The sequence below is a fragment of the Onychostoma macrolepis genome, chromosome 08, assembly GCF_012432095.1.
Source record: "Onychostoma macrolepis isolate SWU-2019 chromosome 08, ASM1243209v1, whole genome shotgun sequence".
Taxonomy (NCBI): domain Eukaryota; kingdom Metazoa; phylum Chordata; class Actinopteri; order Cypriniformes; family Cyprinidae; genus Onychostoma; species Onychostoma macrolepis.
In genome coordinates this window covers 13728555-13750710 of record NC_081162.1, presented here as the reverse complement: position 1 = coordinate 13750710, position 22156 = coordinate 13728555, and the positions used below count along the sequence as shown (strand labels likewise).

Genomic DNA, 22156 nt, shown 5'->3' with positions numbered 1-22156 from the left:
CATTTGACGCAGCACATTTTCAAACTTCCATTCTCAGACACCTGCACTTCCGCAAGTGACGTCACTTGCAGTCTTTTTTGTTTTTTATTTTATTTTTTGAGTATTTTTTAAATTGAATCTCTCAACATTTTACACAAGTAGCCAGGTGGTGTAGACAAGAAAAAAGAAACTAAATTACGAAGTCATTTGCAATCGCTACTTGCACTCTTCGCTGCCTGCGACGTCACTTGCAATCCACAGCAAACCGTGATACATGCAACAAAAAAACTATCATCAAGTTAATCACTCAACTTTTATGGTTTGCTTAAAGTAAAAAAAAAGGCAGTGATACCATGTATAAATAAGTCTTAAAAATTAATATTTTTCATCATTTTAAAATCAGTGGTTTTGGGGGTTTTATTGTTAACAAAATCATTATTTTTCTTACATACCATCCCAAATTTCCCATTTTAGGAGGAAATATCGTCGCCAGCACAAAAAAACCCCCAAAACAAATCAAACTATTTTGATAGGTCTTTAAATGCTGTATGAAATAACAGCAAAATACAACTGAAACATTTTTGTCATTTTGGCGGAGGATGTGCAGTAATAAATCTTCTCACAGGTAAGCAGATGACCTGAAACCTCAATTGTGTTACATGATAAACAGACTTTTCCTTTATTGTCTTTATCATGAAGTCACACTATTAAAACTGCATACCACATCAATGAAATACTGCAGAACATCCACCATGCAAGTCATCCTTCATTCATATTAATGGGTCAGTTTCCAGAATTTAATGACAGTTTCACTGAGCTAAATTCACCTGTGCATTCAGATTCACACTATTAAACATTTAAAACTCCAGCACACTGGCTTCATGATTTCTCACTGATGGTTCTGTACACGATGATGGAAAAATTCCTGGTGCTTCAGGCACATATATAAAGGGTGGAGTCAATGAGAGGAGCCCCAGCAACCAGAGATGACGATGACTATGTCAAAACGGACATCAAAGACAGGATTGACACAGATTACACAAAGCACCTCTGTTGTCACATCCTGATAAAACCGGCAATGTTCACTTCTTCAGGAAGGATTCAGTCACTTGGGCAGTAAGGCATACACACACTTGTCTCTTCTCAGAGACATTTTGACACCAGTAGATTATAATATTGCACTTTAAAGGACCCAACTAAGGGAATCTCACAGGGAGCCAAAGATCACAGAGTCTGTTTGAAGAGGACAAAAACATGGTGACGAAACACACATGTTGACTGTATCATAAAGTTAGTGTTTTGTCCCTCATTAAGGGAAAACAAGGACTGAGATCTCAGATGGCAACAAAACTTGAATCCAAAAAGAGGAAAGAGTCATAAAAAGGCTGGTAATTGGATCTGATGCTCCGCTGAGCAGTAGAATGCAGATTCCAGCGTCCAGATATAAAAAGCGCCTCCATGTCAGAATCAAATCTCTTCTCATTTTTCTCTGAGCACACAAACTCCAGCGTCACAGCGTTGTGTTGCCATTGAAGTCACCACCTCCCAGCTGTCAATCACAGGGTCGTAACATTCAATGCTGCTGAGCAGTGAGTTCCCATCATATCTGCAGAAAGAACACAGATGCAATATCAAAGCAAAAGATTAAGACGTTCATTTATTTTCTGGTAGTAACAAAGACAAAGACCCAATAGAGAAGAGTCTACCATGCTATATTGACATCTTACCCTGCAATGGCATAAAGGCGGCCCCTCAGGACGGTGGCTCCTACATAGCAGCGTGGTGTGGTCATATTAGCCACAGTGGTCCAGTAGTCTGTGCGGATGTTGTACACCTCTACAGAAGACAGGTGGGCCGTGCCGTCAAACCCTCCGACAACATATATGTGATCATTCAACAAAGCCACACCAGCCCCTGTAGATGAATGCAATCACAGTATGTAGCAGTGGAGATCTGCAAATTATTGTTTGATCTAAATAATAAAAAAAGTTTATATAGGGCAAAAGTTTTTTTTATTGTCTCTTCCATACATCATTTTACAATATTGTTTTTACTGGTTTTGATCAAATCAATCCAGCCTTGGTGAGCATAAGAGACTTCTTTCAAAAACATAAATCTTACTGACCCCAAAAGTTTGAATGGTAGTGTATGCAACATGCGATATGTTGAAATGTTTCTATTCACTTAAACATTTCTTAGCTCCTGTTATAGACTATGATAATGTGTTAAAGCGATAGTTCACCTAAAAATGAAAATTAGCTACCCCATGATTTACTCACACTCAAGCCATCCTAGATGTACAGTGAGGAAAATAAGTATTTGAACACCCTGCAATTTTGCAAGTTCTCCCACTTAGAAATCATGGAGGGTCTGAAATTGTCATCGAGGTGCATGTCCACTGTGAGAGACATAATCTAAAAAAAAATCCAGAAATCACAATGTATGATTTTTAACTATTTATTTGTATGATACAGCTGCAAATAAGTATTTGAACACCTGAGAAAATCAATGTTAATATTTGGTACAGTAGCCTTTGTTTGCAATTACAGAGGTCAAACGTTTCCTGTAGTTTTTCACCAGGTTTGCACACACTGCAGGAGGGATTTTGGCCCACTCCTCCACACAGATCTTCTCTAGATCAGTCAGGTTTCTGGCCTGTCGCTGAGAAACACGGAGTTTGAGCTCCCTCAAAGATTCTCTATTGGGTTTAGGTCTGGAGACTGGCTAGGCCACGCCAGAACCTTGATATGCTTCTTACAGAGCCACTCCTTGGTTATCCTGGCTGTGTGCTTGGTCATTGTCATGTTGGAAGACCCAGCCTCGACCCATCTTCAATGCTCTAACTGAGGGAAGGAGGTTGTTCCCCAAAATCTCGCAATACATGGCCCCGGTCATCCTCTCCTTAATACAGTGCAGTCGCCTGTCCCATGTGCAGAAAAACACCCCAAAGCATGATGCTACCACCCCATGCTTCACAGTAGGGATGGTGTTCTTGGGATGGTACTCATCATTCTTCTTCCTCCAAACACGTTTAGTGGAATTATGACCAAAAGTTCTATTTTGGTCTCATCTGACCACATGACTTTCTCCCATGACTCCTCTGGATCATCCAAATGGTCATTGGCAAACTTAAGTCGGGCCTGGACATGTGCTGGTTTAAGCAGGGGAACCTTCCGTGCCATGCATGATTTCAAACCATGGCGTCTTAGTGTATTACCAACAGTAACCTTGGAAGCGGTGGTCCCAGCTCTTTTCAGGTCATTGACCAGCTCCTCCCGTGTAGTTCTGGGCTGATTTCTCACCTTTCTTAGGATCATTGAGACCCCACGGTGAGATCTTGCATGGAGCCCCAGTCCGAGGGAGATTGACAGTCATGTTTAGCTTCTTCCATTTTCTAATGATTGCTCCAACAGTGGACCTTTTTCACCAAGCTGCTTGGCAATTTCCCGTAGCCCTTTCCAGCCTTGTGGAGGTGTACAATTTTGTCTCTAGTGTCTTTGGACAGCTCTTTGGTCTTGGCCATGTTAGTAGTTGGATTCTTACTGATTGTATGGGGTGGACAGGTGTCTTTATGCAGCTAACGACCTCAAACAGGTGCATCTAATTTAGGATAATAAATGGAGTGGAGGTGGACATTTTAAAGGCAGACTAACAGGTCTTTGAGGGTCAGAATTCTAGCTGATAGACAGGTGTTCAAATACTTATTTTCAGCTGTATCATACAAATAAATAGTTAAAAAATCATACATTGTGATTTCTGGATTTTTTTTTTTAGATTATGTCTCTCACAGTGGACATGCACCTACGATGACAATTTCAGACCCCTCCATGATTTCTAAGTGGGAGAACTTGCAAAATAGCAGGGTGTTCAAATACTTATTTTCCTCACTGTATATGACTTTCTTCTAATAAAGGCCTTCTGAAGCAAAGCAATGCATTGGTGTAAGAAAAATATCCATATTTAAAACTTCATAAATCATAATCTCTAGCTTCCGCTATAGCGGTCGTATGCGTGTTCACGAGAGAGTGGCGTTCCAGCGGATGACATAGGCGTAGGGCGTAGCGTAAGCTCTGGTGAGAAATGACGAACGCGGAAGCGCAGAGGAGTGAGCAAAACAAAACACCGGTCATGAATTAGAAGTACAAAATGAGAATTTGCAAAGTTAAATGTTGAAGGATTTCAATAAGAGGAGACTGGTTTTCCTTTGTTATAAATAAAACATTTTTTTTGTGAGACTAGCATTTTTTAATGCCTCTCTCTCGTGAATGTGCATATGACAGTTAGTAGAAGCTAGAAATTATGGTTTATAAAGTTAAATATGGATATTTTGCTCCAGAAGGCCTTTATTAACCCCCCTAGAGCTGTGTGGAACACTTTTTACGATGGATGGATGCTACAAAATCTCAACCACCATTCACTGCCATTATAAAGCTTGAAAGAGCCAGGACATTTTTTAATATAACTCTGATTGTATTCTTCTGAATGAAGAAAGTTATATACACCTAGAATGGTTTGAGGGTGAGTAAATCATGAAGTCATTTTCATTTTTGGGTAGGGCTGCACGATATTTTGCATGCGATAGTCATGCGCATCTAGTCAGTAAAGTCGGTTCCGTGATTAGCGCTAAATCTCCATCACCTGTTTTCAAATGGAGCGGCATTTAATACACAGAGCCGTAGTTCACTGACAAACTACGCAATTCGCGCTCAGAATCGCAGATGATTCGCCTGCGATATTGAACGTGATATTGCGTAGCTTGTCAGTGAACTACGGCTCTGTGTATTAAATGCCGCTCCATTTGAAAACAGGTGATGGAGATTTAGCGCTAATCACGGAACCGACTTTACTGACTAGATGCGCATGACTATCGCATGCAATATATCGTGCAGCCCTATTTTTGGGTGAATTATCCCTTTAACATGTTAAAAATGATTCTCATGTGAGTGTACCTGAGCGCTTGTTGGCCATGGGAGTGACGCTGGTCCAGTGTCCTGTGTGAGGGTCATACCGCTCTACAGAATTCAGGATGTTCAGACCATCATAACCACCTGAATCCACAACACAACACATGTTTACCATGTCTAAGAAGCTACATGTCTATCTAAACTTGTCTGTGCCAAGCCCTTCTGAGTTCCTGCCATTATGTACGCTAGTTATGAGCAACTGTATTTCTGGATTCTCAGCACAAGACCACCAAAAGAAATTGCCACAGACTTCCAGTCATATTCATTTATCTTCTACAACAAACAAAATATTACCTAAACAGTAAATGAGTCCACTGGCTACAACAAGTCCTGCTCCCTCCCTGGCAGTCTGCATATCTCCCAGCATGCTCCACTGGTCAATATTGGGGTCATAACGCTCCATGCTGGTGTGACGTCTACTACCATCAAATCCACCCGCAACATAGATCATATCTGTAAAAGGAAAAAAATAATAATCAGTCTAAGCATGACTGGTTCTGAAAATAACAACATTTTGATTGACACAAAGCTGGTTTGCTCAACCGACTTGCCAAAGAGAAGTGCTTCAGGCGATGTAGCCTAAGAACATTACTTGAAGAAAATCATCCTGCTGTACATCCAGCAAACCCACATAATTCAGACTCACTGAACTCGTTTGGTTGGCAGATTCAGTTTCAGGCTTATGTGAACTGTACTGGTTTATTCAGAACTCATGTGCCTAAAAGTCTTCATAAAAGCAAACCGCCTTGACCCAGAATCCAAAAGAAACTACTAGAACTCTACAAATGTGCGAAAACAAGCATCATGTCATCATTCTGAATAGATACCTCCGAGAGTTGTAGCTCCTGCAAGGCCTCGGCGTACATTCATTGTGGCAACAGAGTACCAGACTCCATCTTCATCTGCTGTGTAGTCTAAACACTCAACTGAACTCAAGCGTGATCGGCCATCGTATCCACCGATAACATAGACACGATCATTCAGGGCGACGGTGGCAACATAACGTCGCTTCCTGGCAATGTTCTGGAACATAAATGTGTTTTGAGACAAACTGCTGGTCAAATTACCGTCAAAATTCATGCAGCGTTACACTTTATCACATTAACATCTTAAAAAAAAAAAATTCTACAGACAGACATGCTGTTTGCTTCAGTGGCACTGTTGCTCACTGATATTGTGCAAATGTTTTTAATCAATGGACAACATATAACTTACAGGAAGAAAGCTCCACTCTCTGGTTTTTGGATCATACTTCTCAACAACGTCAATGGGTGATTGTTGGCTGCCAAATCCTCCAATTACCAAGAGAACCTCTTTGGCACCTAAAACCCATTCCAATGTCAAAAAGTAGTTATACAAGGCTTCACAAGAAGATCATGAACATGTTAAAACACACAAAACTAATTCAGCGAAAGAGTGAACTGACATAATGATTTATATATACACTGAGTAGTGCTGGGCGGTATGACCAAAAATGTATATCACGGTATTTTTCAAAATTATACCGGTTTCACGGTATGACGGTATTTATTTTTTTCATGCATGACCGGGTGTTTACTGATTGAGAGAGGAAAAACTGCAGTAGATTGACTTATGCCCTATTTTACTGTCATGATGAGCGAATATTGTAGAAAAATAGCTAAGCTATACCATAGCTAAGGTTTATCCAAAAAAGCCGCTAGGTTTGTCAGTTTGTATATTCTATGGAAAAAAGCCGCTAAAAGGGTCTGAAAGTTGCTAAATATAGTGCTAAAGTCGCGCTCGTGTGTGAGACGCGGGAGCTGATGCCAGCGAGCGGTGGATATTGTGGATGAGTTCTTCTGTGCCATCCATAGACTGTAAAGGTGTGTCATCACGTTCTACAGCTTCAGAACTTTCACGCTTAGTGACACGTGTCCTGGCCGCAATGCAATAGTGAAAAGAGACCCCTATCAAACAGTGTCGCGTTCCGAACGTTATTTAAATAACACCGGTATTGCGGTAATTTAAAAATTCATATCATAAGAAAAATAAACACCCAGCACTAACACTGAGGATCAATTTGAGGCCTAAATACTGAAAACACACAGAGGCATCAGACCGAGTCTTGCTTGAGTTCGAGGACTCTGCATCTCGCTGCGTAACTCTGGCCGGAGATGAAACTTCTTTGCTTCATCCACCAAATCTCGACAAGGCAGACTGCAGCGTATCAATGGCTAAAACATAGACGCAACATTTAATACAATGTACTAATATCATGCAATGCACACAAAATAAACACACTATACACACAAATAGTAGTGCTGGTCCTGATGCTAAATTTGTTAAATCTGTTGCCCATGTATTAATGTATGCTCTTGCTGATTTATTTAATTTGTCTCGGTCTACTTGTTCTGTTCACTCTATATGGAAATGTGCAAGAGTTACTGCTTTTTTGTGATAATTATTTGATGTACATACCTATCGTCCAATTTCTATTATTTGTTCTATTACAAAGTTTTTTGAGAAACTTATTTTTAATCAATTGTCATTGTATAATGAGTATATTAACTGAAGTATTCTCTCTCCATTTCAGTCTGGTTTCAGATCTAACTTTTCCACTACAACTGCTATTTTAAAATTCACGAACGATTCCACAGGTGCCTTTTTCATCGACATTTCTAAGGCTTGTGATATGGTCAATCATCACCTTCTTGATAAACTGTATTCTCTTGGTTTAACTAAAAATGCTCTTCTTTTTGGTTTGGTTTAAGGTTTTTCTCAAAGTTCTACCCTGGGACCACAACTTTTTTCTATTTTCATTAACTTTTAATTTACCAGAATTCTTAATTTATTCAGAATTCTTAATCTGATTTTAACTCAAAATGCTTATACTGAATAAAGGCCTTTCCACACTGATCGCGGAAAAGCGAAACGAATATCACACGCGATGACACGCTGGAATAAAATAATAGATTTCTATGGATGCTTCCACACAGAGCGTGAACATTTGCGAACCGAAAATGCAAATTTTTCGTACCAGTCCAACGAATCTTTTCAGTTTCGCAAAGCGAAAATATGGGCCGTCCAATAAGATTTGAGCTAAGATCATGTGACTGGAGCAGCTGCTGTTGCACAAGAGTGAGAGTGGTGGTGCTGTTTCGAAAACCAGTGTAAACAAACACCGAAGAAGAGTATTCCGAGCGATTCCGAGAGAGAAGAGAATGGATGCTGAGTTCTTGTTATCTTTGGTATCTGAGAACAGATTTATTCTCACATGTTCTTAATAAAATTACTATTAATTCTCAACTGAATTATGTGATGTGTCCGTTTTCTTCCATGTGTGCGAGTGTTATGAGAGCGCGTTAACTCTCTAGATCTTCCATATTTAAAAAAAACCGAGTGAAATATTTCTACACATGAAATATGAAAGCAAATTGACATGATTATGACAATATATTTTTTGTATGTGTTTTGTATACAGCTCATGGTATTTTTATAGCAATAAAGGATGTTTATAACAAATATTAACAGTGTAGCATTATTAAACATACAAAGAGTGCATGTTTCTGCTTATAGAATCAAAATCAACTATAGATCACAATTGGAAGTTATTACAAGCAGTCGATGATGGTTTAAAGTGGGTAAGCAAATACATTATTAATGTACTTGATGCTAATTGTACTTCTAATTATATTTTAGGATGTAGCCTATTCTTGTAAGTATTATAGATAATTTGTGTTTCTGGTGTAGAACCAAACTTTGTTTATCTTAATAGAGTGGAGGAACTATGACGTCACTCTGTAGGCAGATCGCCGGTTAGCATGAAACTGGTTCCTCGACAAAAAGCCAATGGGATTTTTCCATAGGCTTTTGGATAAATCGCAAAAAATAAGCTCTGTGTTCAATCATAGTTCATGAAACTTACACGTTTTGTCCATCAAGATAATCTTCACAAAATAATATAACTTTGACGAATTTTGAAGCCTAAATAAAAGCGCCAGAACTTAAAAGCTAAACTTAGGCTATAAACGAACTACAGCACCACGACGATACCCACAACTTTTTCAAACTTATTTTTTTAATTTTTAAGATTTACTCTGTATATGAATTTTAATCCATGCTACATGAACCGTTTCATATAAACTGGAATAAATACAAAACTAGAGCCAAACTAAAACTGAAATGAGACATTAGTAATAAATAGTATAGTGAATAAATTAAATAATCTTAACTAAAGGACATTTAAAGCACGTATTTATGTACATTTTGAAATAAGGTGCATTAAAAGTGAATAAATCCTTGATTAATATGAATATTTCAAACAAAAACGTATCCCCGCGTATTTAATCATTAAATAACAGCAGTGAGCGAGTTTTTGGATATGGTAAGATTAAACTTATTTTAGTGAACAAAGTACCATATTTCAGCTATCATTTTGTTAGGGTGGGTACACAAAATATTATTTTATCCTTGCTTCTAGGAAATCCTTAGTTATTATGCTTTCTAACAGCTTCTTGCTGCCGTAAACATTTAATTTTAACATGGCTTTAAACACTATGCATCATTAAAGTTTCACTTTCACCAAGTAAAGCTGGTAAATGTGGTGTTTACCTGTAATAATCATAGTATGAGTTTACCTTATAGTACGAACCCAGAGTCTCTGTATCAGTAGGAAAGTGATAATCGAACATCTTCCATCTGAAGACGTGTGTCGCATTTCGGGGGAAAACAAAAAAAACATTGTCGAACAAAAATATAAAATGCGGGAAACTATTCATTGGTTATTCTAAAATTAATTGTATTACAAATTATGCTACAACTGGAAAATACTGTAAATTGATAAACCGTTCGGCGTGATGACATTGAATGTCTCCGAAAGCGTCTGTAGTCCCATTTAGCAACTAGTTAGCAACCGTCTTTTTTAAGCAACGTAATAGCTTAAAAAAAAAATCACGAGTGTGGTTTAACTGGTGTGTTTTATGTCGTAGAATAAAACGTTAAAGTATCTTGAGCTTGTGTGAACCACGGACCTTATTTAAGGGATTTAACCAAAATCCCATTCAAAAAACCCATTGGGTGCGTCCGAAATCGCATACTTCCCTACTATATATAGTATTCGAAAAACAGTAGGCGAGAAGTACCCGGATGACCTACTGCTTCAGCCCGAATTCTGTAGTAGGCATACGATGGACACTTTACTATCCCATGAAGCTGCGGGAGAGGCGGCGTCATATTCGAAAAATGGCGGAAAGCCGCGACGCGTCTGTCTTCAAGTACCACAGGGAAAAACGTTGTTGATGTTCATTGTGGTTAACTTGTACTTGTTTAACATCATCCAAGTAAACGACTGACTTGTTGAGGGTTTAACAAACAGATGAAACGATTTTGTGAATTGGGTGTAAAAAGATCTCTAATCAATACCGATCAGATGGAGTTACGTTAACCTCAATGTAGTACATCAGCTTGTTAACGCTGCTTTCTTTAAATAGACGGTGCATTAAGCGATAAAAATGTAAATCATTAACGATGTTTGCGCAGTGAAGTGGGCTCTTTAAATTTTCGTGCTGTTGTGAAGACGCATGACACGTGACAACATCAACATGGCGGATGTAGTACGTCCGAATTCCATTCATACTACCCTCATTCATACTATATAGAACGTACTTTTTTAACGGTCGAGTAGTACGTTCGAATTCAAATGTAGTACCTACACAAATAGTACGCAATTTCGGACGCAGCCATTGACTCTGGGACGATGGAACCGGAAGTGCTAAAATGCACTCGCTTCCGGGTTTTCGCCTACAAAGTGACATCATAGTTCCCCCACTCTATTTAATGCTGTATATTGAGCAGCGGACGATGTGAAATCCATATACGAGATACATATCTGAGGAAAAATGCATTGTTGGTCGGCACCACCTAGCGTGCAGGCGGGAAATAGCAGAAGGCGAACAATCGTTTCACATTCGGTGTGAAAGCACCGTTCGTCTGCGATTTGCATCGTGCTCAGTGTGGAAAGGCCTTAAAGGGGTCTTAAACATGCTCTCATGCTTGGTGGTTCGAAAAACGCATTATTTTTCACATAATTTACATTATTACAATGCCTTTTGCTTAGACAGCGTTACGGTACTGCCCCGCCCCTTGCCAAAGCAGCATGTTCCGTCTGTTCCGTTATAGTTAAGGGTGGCGTCAATATTGCCATATCAATTTGAGCCGGATTCAGACCCCGAGAATATTGAACAAGAGGATCGCGCAGAACCTTTGCAGGCACGGATATTGCAAGACATATTAGAGTGGTAACGTTACTGGGTTTTTTTTTGGCTAAATCACGTTTTAGATAAGATGTCAACAACCACTTAAAAATAACTGCATTTATTATGTACAGATAAGTGCAACGGCAATATGTATTATGTTTTTTGTTCTTTAATTCTAACATTATAACATTAATTGCAGTGAAACTGTTATACTGTTGAATTTATTTATACCATAGACCACTGTTTCCCACAGACACTCTATTTGTGGCGGCATATATATGCAAATTTATTCTCTGCCAGGAGGATGTACTGTTGGAGCGAGAGAGAGCGAGGTTTCCCCGGTAACGCTGTACACAAAGCAGAGCTCCTCTCACAAACGCTGCTTTATCAGGCATTACATGCAAGATGAAATGAAAATGACATCCAAAATTTTCTGAAGACAGTCGGTTTCCTTCAGAAATACAGTGATATAAAAACACCCGCACCGGGTTTCGATTTTGAAACGTGCAGTGCTCATGTTTATTCAACGAAGTCAAACGCTTTTGGAAAATCTATTTGTGGCGGTCAGTTTTGATATTGTGGCAATGAATGGAAAACACTGTCTAAGTCTCATAATTGAAGTGTAAATTATGCAGATTGCATCATTGTCCAGTATTGTACTGTCAGCAATTTATAAAAACGTTTTCATAATTGTAACATACGTATTTACATACATAATTTTGCGAAAACTTGATGCTACAGCAGCACTTCTTCGTCGTCGTCTTGTCTGATGCACTCAACCAAGCATTCTAACCACGACCTCCCCACCCCCCCACCCCCCCAACCATTCGAATTTCCGTAGGCGGGAATTATTTTAATTATATTCGAATGGGCCACTTTGTGATATCACAAAACCTGGAAAACAACGCTGTAGTCCAAACGAGCCGTTCGTTGTAGTTCTTGAAAAGGGATTTTTTTAAAAACAAAATATCTCCCTTTGGAGTGGACTTTGAGATTTGTAACTTTGTAGATCTTTTTTATTCAGTTTGCAATGTAATATTCAAAATGGCAATGTATTTCTGTATTTAAATGGACATTTTCCCATACATGTGCGCAACATTTAGTGCAAAATGAAAATGAAAATTCAATTATATAATTTCAATTTGCCATTTTCTACACTAGTTTTAATATGCATATTAAAAATATATTTTAAAGCTTTATAAGTTGCAAAATGAAAATGAAAATGTATTACCCAAATTGATTAGATATGTTTAACATGTCCAAGCAAAAACTGTAGCAAAATTATCATTTAAATGCCGTTTTTACTAAATGCATTTAGATTTAGGGGTAGGACACTTGGGATTGCATTTTCATCGTGATACCGCATGATAATTGTAGCAAAATGCTATGAGAGTTTCAAAATGCATTCTGAGCCAAAGGAGCAGCAAAAGGGTAGCAAAATGGTGATTTAAATCTCTCTTTTTTTTTTTTTTAACGCATTGACACTTACATATATGACGTTTCAATTGCATTTTCATTAAATACCCCGCAATGAATATAGTTCAAGGTATTGTGGATTTGAAAATGCATTCTGAGCCGAGCACGCCCCCAAGCTGTCAATTGTTACATCAAGGCAGGGCTCGGCAACAGGACGCAAAATAGGTCAATATTCACCATTAACCAAACGCTTTTCACCTGCCTCAACATCTCTCACTGTTTACACTCGGATTGATGCACATAAGCAAACTACAGTGCCATTCTACACTTATTTACTACCTTACCTTATATTATATTACTCTTTTATTTTTAATCCGTAAAATAGCGCATGTTCCGTGGCACCTGAACAGGGACGTGCAGAGTTCCTCAGTGGCAGGGGCTCAAATGTAATTAAAAAAAAAAAAAAAAAGAATAAAAAAAAAAGGGGCAATGTGAAAAAAATAAAATAAAAATGTCTAGGTCAAAAGTTTGGATACATTAATATTTTATATTTTTGCAGTAAGTCACTTATGGTCATCAAGCCTGCATTTATTTGATCAAAATTTAAATATACTTTAAAATATATTTTATGCAATGCTGATTTATTAGCAATGTTGGAAACCTGTCATACTTTTTTCAGTATTCTTTGATGAATAAAAAGTTAAAGGTCCCATGACATGCTGCTTTTTGGATGCTTTTATACAGGTGCTGGTCATATAATTAGAATATCATCAAAAAGTTGATTTATTTCACTAATTCCATTCAAAAAGTGAAACTTGTATATTATATTCATTCATTACACACAGACTGATATATTTCAAATGTTTATTTCTTTTAATTTTGATGATTATAACTGACAACTAAGGAAAATCCCAAATTCAGTATCTCAGAAAATTTGAATATTTACATTTGAGCTTCAATTAATGACCATCCCTACAGTATAAATTCCGGGTATCACTTGTTCTTTGAAACCACATTAATGGGGAAGACTGCTGACTTGGCAATGATCCAGAAGATGAACATTGACTCCCTCCACAAAGAGGGTAAGTCACAGAGGGTCATTACTGAAAGGTGTGGCTGCTTACAGAGTGCTGTATCAAAGCATATTAACTCTTTCACCGCCAGCGTTTTTAAAAAAAGTTGCCAGCCACCGCCAGCGTTTTTGATGATTTTCACCTAACTTTGACGGCTCTATTTTATTCTATCTTCATGTATTCATGTTTTATGACCATTTGAATACAGGTGGGTACCATCAAAAATACAACATTTTGGACAAAAAACTGAGAAAAATGCATTTTTATCAAAGTAGTGCATTTTCATGCAAAATACATTCAGATGTCATATTCTTTCACCTGTAAATAATTATATGAATAATTTAAATTGCATTCAATAAACAGAACAAACACACACACACACACACACACAAACATATACATACATACGATTATACACACACAGGCTACATGCATACATATACTGTACAGACAGACAGATAGAGCCCACACACACATTTACATTTATGCATTTAGCAGACGCTTTTATCCAAACCGACTTACATTCAAGTTACAGTTTTTACATTTTATCAGCTCTTGCTTTCCCTGGGAATCAAACCCATGATCTTGGCGTTGCTAGCGCCATGCTCTACTATTTGAGCTACAGGAAAGCCACACACACCACACACACACACACACCCCTATTCAGATCGACGGATCGGTTATAACTACAGATGTTTCTGTGTCTGTAAATGCATCTCTCTCACTGACTACATCGTCCCGATCAGATTCAAAATGGTCAAAGCATGATCTACATAGGCTATGATCTATATATGATCTACATTTTCTCTGATCCTTCCATGTATGCCGATCGTCTTCTATTCGCACCCTAAAGACCCGGAAGTCCCGTAACTCATTCAGGACATGCGCTAGGGCTTTCCTTACCGTAATACACCTAGAACACGGATTTCCGTAAAAACTCGTCAATGGCGGGGAAGCGTTGTCTCTTAATTGACGAGATATCTCATCAATGGCGTTGAAAGAGTTAAATGCAAAGTTGACTGGAATGAAGAATTTGGGTAGGAATAGGTGCACAAGAAACAGGGATGACCACAAGCTTGAGAATACTGTCAAGCAAGGCTGATTCAAACACTTGGGAGAGCTTCACAAGGAGTGAACTGAAGCTGGAGTCAGTGCATCAAGAGTCACCACACTCAGACGTCTTCAGGAAAAGGGCTACCAAGCCACTTCTGAACCAGAGACAACGTCAGAAGCATCTTACCTGGGCTGTGGAGAAAAAGAACTGGACTATTGCTCAGTGGTCCAAAGTCCTCTTTTCAGATGAAAGTAAATTTTGCATTTCATTTGGAAATCAAGGTCCCAGAGTCTGGAGGAAGAGTGGAGAGGCACAGAATCCATGTTGCTTGTAGTCCAGTGTAAAGTTTCCACAGTCTGTGATGATTTGGGCTGCCATGTCATCTGCTGATGTTGGTCCACTGTGTTCTGAGGTCCAAGTTCAACGCAGCCGTATACCAGGAAGTTTTAGAGCACTTCATGCTTCCTGCTGCTGACCAACTTTATGGAGATGCAGATTTCATTTCATTTTCCAACAGGACTTGGCACCTGCACACAGTGCCAAAGCAACCAGTATCTGGTTTAAGGACCATGGTATCCCTGTTCTTAATTGGCCAGCAAACTCACCTGACCTTAACCCCATAGAAAATCTATGGGGTATTGTGAAGAGGAAGATGCGATATGCCAGACCCAACAATGCAGAAGAGCTGAAGGCCACTATCAGATCAACCTGGGCTCTCATAACACCTGAGCAGTGCCACAGACTGATCGACTCCATGCCACGCCGCATTGCTGCAGTAATTCAGGCAAAAGGAGCCCCAACTAAGTATTGAGTGCTGTACATGCTCATACTTTTCATGTTCATACTTTTCAGTTGGCCAAGATTTCTAAAAATCCTTTCTTTGTATTGGTCTTAAGTAATATTCTAATTTTCTTAGATACTGAATTTGGGATTTTCCTTAGTTGTCAGTTATAATCATCAAAATTAAAAGAAATAAACATTTGAAATATATCAGTCTGTGTGTAATGAATGAATATAATATACAAGTTTCACTTTTTGAATGGAATTAGTGAAATAAATCAACTTTTTGATATCCTAATTATATGACCAGCACCTGTATAGGCCTAAGTGGTCCCTAGTACTGTATCTGAAGTCTGTTTCCTGAAATTCAGCCTTGGTGCAGAATTTCAGCCACTACGAGCCAGTCCCACAATGAGCTTTCCTTAGGACGTGCCATTTCTGTGTCTGTAGCTTTAAATGCTAATGAGGAGGAGAGAGGCGGGGCAAGGTGGAGGGTGGATGTGTGGACTTAACCAGCTTGCGCTACCATGCACTAATGTTGACAGTGGATGTATCACAATGGCTCGTAGACACGCAGTCCTTCAAGCTTTTCAGTTTGACCCAGAATCTGATCCGGATGGAGAAGCACCGGATGAAGAAGTTGCAACTCAGCGGCTACAGCAGGACTTCTCCGACTGGTTAGTTTAAAATATTGTGTCTGGATACGGTACTTTAGTTGGTTTGTTTATGTATGCTGTTACAGTTATTATCATGTAGCTAATGCTAGCCATAGGCTCGGATGAAGGAACTAAAAAAATACTTTGGTGTTCATTTGTACATCCAAACACTGAGCAACTGCCATGCTTCGCTCGTTTGCAAGCCATGATGTTTCTCGAGGAAAAAAATATTGCGCCGCCGCACGGTAGTAGCTCATTTTCTCATGGGCGGGCAAAGCAGAGAAAGGGGAGGTAACCTTTCCCCGTATGATGACATAAAGGGAAGATTCCAGATTGGGCCATCTGAGCTTTCATTTTCGCAAAGGCGAAGCAGGATACCCAGGGCTCGGTTTACACCTATCGCCATTTCTAGCCACTGGGGGACCATAGGCAGGCAAGGGGAACTCGTATTAATGTTAAAAAAGCTCATAAAGTGAAATTTTCATGCCATGGGACCTTTAAATAAAAACTGCATTTATTTAAAATATATCTTTTGTAACAATATACACTACCGTTCAAAAGCTTGCAGTCAGTATTTTTTATTTAATTTAATTTTTTTAAAGAAATTAGTTTTTATTCATCAAGGATTTGTTAAATTGATAGAAAGTGTGATAGTAAAGATTGATATTGTTAGAAAACATCTCTATTTTGAATGCTGTTCTTTTTCATTTTTAATTTATCAAAGAACCCCAAAAAAGCATCACAGGTTCCAAAATAAATAAAATTAAAATAAAAAGCAAAACATTAAGCAGCACAACTGTTTCCAACATTGATAATAAATCAGCATATTAGAATGATTTCTGAAGAACCATTCATTGAAGACTGGAGTAATGATGCTGAAAATTCAGCTTTGAATCACAGAAATAAAATATGAATATTTTTTGATTTATGAATAAGAATGGAAAATGACCGCTCCACTTCACATTATTGTCCAATGAAATTTGAACTTGAGCCAGATCATGATTGGTTGGTGTATTATACATGACAAACGGGCATTGATGAATGATGTAATATTCTAAATAATATATGGATTTTTAATTAAATCGACACACTAGCTTTAATTATTGATGGAAAAAAAAGTTTAAAATATTGTTTGGTTTATTTTTTTCCTTCCATCAACCCACTCACTGAAAGAACCATATATGGCTCGAGAGCCTAGGTTTCTGAACAGACTGTGGAATATCAGTCAGTCAAGCAAAATGCACGCAACCCATAGCAACGCCCCAGATATGTAAAAATAAACAGGAATTTTCCGACTTTTGAGCGATTAGTTACTGTTTTGTACACATTGTCATGTTAATTAGAATTCAAATGTTTGTTTTATAGACCACAATATCATTGATATTTGTCTGAGAGGGGCACTTTTGAATAAGTTATCATGCGGTATCACGATGAAAATGCAATCCCAAGTGTCCTAACCCTAAATCTAAATGAATTTAGTAAAAACAGCATTTAAATTATAATTTTGCTACAGTTTTTGCTTGGACATGTTAAACCTATCTAATCAATTTGGGTAATACATTTTCATTTTGCAACTTATAAAGCTTTAAAATATGTTTTTAATTTGCATATTAAAACTAGTGTAGAAAATGGCAAATTTAAATTAAATAATTGAATTGTCATGTTGCACTAAATGTTGCACATATGGTATGGGAAAATGCAAATTTAAATACAGAAATACATTGCCATTTTACATATTGCATTGCCAATTTGCATATTACATTGCAAATTGAATTTTGCTACACATATGCTTCCATAAAGGGCTTTTCAAACTGAACGCAAAAATTTGGCGCGAATGTTCTGCACAATGCTCTGCATTTAACCCATCCAAGTGCACACACATAATAGTGAACACACACTAGTAATGGCTCGATACCATAATTTTGGCTTCGGTACGATACCAAAATGTAATACCTCGGTAGGTGACAAATAACCAGCCTCAAAAGATTAAAATGATAATAATAAAAACAGATTCATATCTTAATACCTTTGTATCAAACTGTAACAAAAAACCTACCGGGAACACATAGGTTACATTTTGACTGAGTTTGATGAAAGAAAAAAAAGAAAAAATACAACTGAAGTAGGGCTGCACGATATTGGAAAAAACTCACATTGCGATATTTTGTATTTCTGCGATATATATTTTGCGATATGAAAAAAACAAAAAAATAAAACTCCAGATGACTTGAAAAGCTCTATTTGGAAAAAAAATATTGTAGATGAGTAAATCAGCATAGAAAAATGAACAAATTACAAACATAGATAAATATAATAGAACAAATATATAAAATAAATAAACAGTGCTTTATATTTTTTCCAGTAAGTCTAACAGTATTCAGGTATACTGGTTGAATAATCAAATGTAAAATAACACTGTATAAATTAAATCTAATAAATCTGTTAAACCTACAAAAGTGATTTTTCTCTGTGTTTTGCTGTTTGATTAACATTCATGACACTGAAAGCCTTAGGAACATTAAACTGCTGTGAGCATACTATCCATTTTCTTTATCAATTTTTTACCTTCACCTAAACCATAAGAAACTGTGTTTACAAGGATACTTGCAGAGACATGCATTTTGACAGTTTCGCGCGTATGTGTCATTTCAGGCACAAATAGACACGGAACTGAATGGAATTCAGTGTTCACATATATCTGAGTGGCTCTCACCGTGTCTACAAAGGGCGCTGACAAAATACAATAGAACCCATTATAATCAGTGATGCCGTCTACACTGGATGCGGCGCGACACGGCAAATCCTTGCGAGTAAATCCCTCATTCTTTTTATGATGTATTGCTGTGTCTCATTTAGAAGGCTGCGTCCTCCGGAGGTCGAATCCTCTGGAGGTTGCATCCTCTGTAGGATGCATAACGTATACGAAGTGTCCTCAACCTAGAATTAAACGAGACAGCCTTCGTAGGATGGGCGGGAAAAAAAAACAGGAAGTATCACGTTGATTTGCCAACACATTTAGAGCATTGTTGCACTCTCACACTACTTAAATTAAGGAAAAATGTTTCTAAATTTGTAAAGTAATTAAAAAAAAAAGCTTGTTTTATTTCGCGCAATGTTTGAGGAGCTGCAACGTTCGTACAACAGACAGCTGTTAGAGAAAAAAAGGAGGAGGATATTAAGAACAAAGTTTAACCTATATCAACCTCAAAGTTTTTATTGGAGGCAATTTAAGTTAAGTTGAAAACACCACATCTGCGCTTGTGTGTACATCTGCCGGCACCGGCATATTTCAAATTAACGACAGTTGTTTATTGACGCAAAGAATTGTGGGTTATCTGTAGCAGCGAAGGATACACCTGATGCATCCTCCGAATTCCCGTGAAAGAAGGTCGCATTCGAAGGTCGCATTCGGAGTGTCCTACTTGCTTTTCTGAAATGAGACAGCCTCGATAACGTATGCACCCTTCGAATGAGACCTCCGGAGGACGCAGCCTTCTAAATGAGACACAGCTCTGACACAAAGTTCAAAGGATTTGCAACGGTCGCTTTTTTGCGTCCAGTGAAGACAGTGCGTTACGGGGTGGCGTGATGCGATAGCTGTCGCGAAAACAATCAGTATAAATATAACGGTCAGTATACTAAAAATCGCACATCCTGCGATGTGACTATCGCGCTATCGCGATAGCGATATCGATGCTGAAACGATATATCGTGCAGCCCTAAACTGAAGTAACGCAATTAATGCAACAAATGTTGCTTTACTGTAAAGTGTTATTCTAACAGTCAAAGTAATATTCAAAATCACGTTATCATTTCTCTCTCTCTCAGATTGTTTTCAGATTTCAGACTCAGAGAGCCAAAGAAAAAGCATTAAATATAAATCTCGCTCTCTCGGCTGCTTCATATTAGCGGTCGGCAGCGCGGCAGAAACATTCCCTTCATATTATTGATTCTAAAAAATGTATATAGCAAAACTCTTGCTTAATTCAAATTCAATTAATATTCGATTGCATAAAATGCAATTGCATATATTACGTGACCAAAACTTCTAGCGTGTCACACATGCACATTTGAGCTTACTGTATCACATATGTATGTGTGTTGATCAGTTGTAAATAAAAGTTCAAATTAAATATGAATTTATGAATGATGCACTCACCTGTCGATCTCTTATTTCTCTGAAAAGATCAGGATGAGCAATCGACAAATGCTTAAAGTTTGACGTGTTGCCTGTGGCAGCACATGATTTATGGCAGCGCTTGCATACGCATTAAGGTCAGTTCGTTCACCTTTGTCATCCGTTTTGTATGCAGAGTAATGCCATATTTCACTTCTACTGTTCTCTTTATTTATTCATTTTGGGGGCGTTGATAGAGTTTCAACTGTTTGATCCATCGCGTTGTTCTGTTGTCACATTTACCGGTTGAGCAGCAATTTGGGAAGCAATGCCACCTACAGGTGCACTTCGCAAAAGCAGTGTATGAAATACCGAATTGAGCAAAATTATGATATCGTACCGTTTGGAATATAATATATACTGGTACATTTCAAGTTATGAAAGAATTATTTCTCTTTCTTTGAGATCTATTACCTATTATCTTTATTTTTCTATCTTTAAGATTGACAGCTAGTGGTTGAAATGGGTACTGCAAAAACAAAGGTATTCCGCCCCGGAACGTAGAATTAGAGTTGAATTACTGGCTATAGCGTTATTTTTCAGAGAAACAGCTATGGAAACATAACATGTTTCATTGATAGCAATACGCTGTGTTTTCCGACAACTGGAAGTGAGCAGGATCATACAGATTAAAGGTGCAGTATGTAATATTGTCAGCTAGCGGTTGAAATGGGAACTGTAATTCCGGCCCAGAATCTGCCCGAAACGCACATAGCATTATTTTTTAGAGAAACAACTATGTAAACATAACATGTTTCCTAAATATCTACAAACATATGTTATTTTTTGGCTTTAGAAGAGTCAAAAATTTACATACAGCACCTTTAACTTTTGTATGTTTTTCATTTGTCTCAAGTTGATATTACTTATGTATAATGTTAATTTTTGTAATTTAGCTGTGGTTTGTGGGTGTGGGGAACAGGTTGAACATTTCATTTGTTCTGTATATTTGTAGTGTGTAAATGTTTTGTATGGCTGTTTTGTTTATATGTTTTTAGGACCCACTTTTTTAAATGAGATGTTACATGTCAAGGGGCTATCCTTTCAATAAATTCAATTCAAATACACTGGTGGGGATGTCGACCCCATGAACATTAAACATCTTTGCTTCTAACTGCAGCATCCTGTGCATTCATGCAGTCAGCATGTGTTTGCTTAGCAGAATCTGACCTCTATATCAATGACATCAGTGATGTATCGTGGGGTGAGCAGCGGCATGCGCACATACTCCAGCAGATCGGGCAGGTATGGCTCTCTCTCTTTTCTGTTGTGCTTCACCCAGTTCAGAACTGCCTCGAATACAGGCTCCTCTGAGTCAACCTACACACATAACACACAGATTTGTTCAGGCAGAAACCCCTGTAGCAAAACTAACTTTATTTGTTGCTTTTAATTTTCATGGTTTTAGATCTGCGTCTTCTCCAAGTATAAATTTAAGTCCAAACACTGTAATTACACCTTTAGAATAAATGGACGGTGGTGAGAGACAGGAATTTAACAACACAAAAGGCAGGTGTTTTTGTTTGAGAGTGTCCATGTGTATAAAACAAGATAAAAAAAGCAGGGTTACAAGTCCGCACTTGTATTTTTTGCATTTTCTTCATTACTGAAAGTGGCTAAAAGGCTCAAAAACACAAAAGAAATACAATTTCAAACTTGTGGCCAAATATGTTGCTCAAAACCAGTTTGAACTGGTTCCTATGTGCAAACTTTGCAGATTTATGTCTAACTCTGACCAGTAAGTGTGTAAACTATTGAGTACATTCTATATGAGGGATGCGCCGATATTTATATATTAAAGTCATCGGCATATCGGAAATAGCATGAAAAGGGCTGATATGG

At 37.9% G+C, this 22156-nt stretch overlaps 1 protein-coding gene across 3 annotated transcripts in view; it reads right to left on the bottom strand.

Annotated features, from left to right (window-relative positions):
* Nucleotides 1–177: 177 nt before the first annotated feature.
* Nucleotides 178–22156, bottom strand: part of LOC131545287 (kelch-like protein 12) — a 31215-nt gene continuing 9236 nt past the window's right edge. The window contains exons 5-12 of one of the 3 annotated variants that reach the window (XM_058783968.1): nt 21485–21634; nt 7024–7138; nt 6159–6304; nt 5771–5966; nt 5238–5396; nt 4929–5027; nt 1707–1893; nt 178–1585 (exon numbers count right to left, since the gene is read on the bottom strand). In XM_058783968.1, coding sequence (XP_058639951.1) covers nt 1459–1585; nt 1707–1893; nt 4929–5027; nt 5238–5396; nt 5771–5966; nt 6159–6304; nt 7024–7138; nt 21485–21634 — 1179 coding nt within the window. In that variant the 3' untranslated portion in view covers nt 178–1458. The remainder of the gene's footprint in view (nt 1586–1706; nt 1894–4928; nt 5028–5237; nt 5397–5770; nt 5967–6158; nt 6305–7023; nt 7139–21484; nt 21635–22156) is intronic. The other 2 variants (XM_058783967.1, XM_058783965.1) reach the window with 2 other exon arrangements.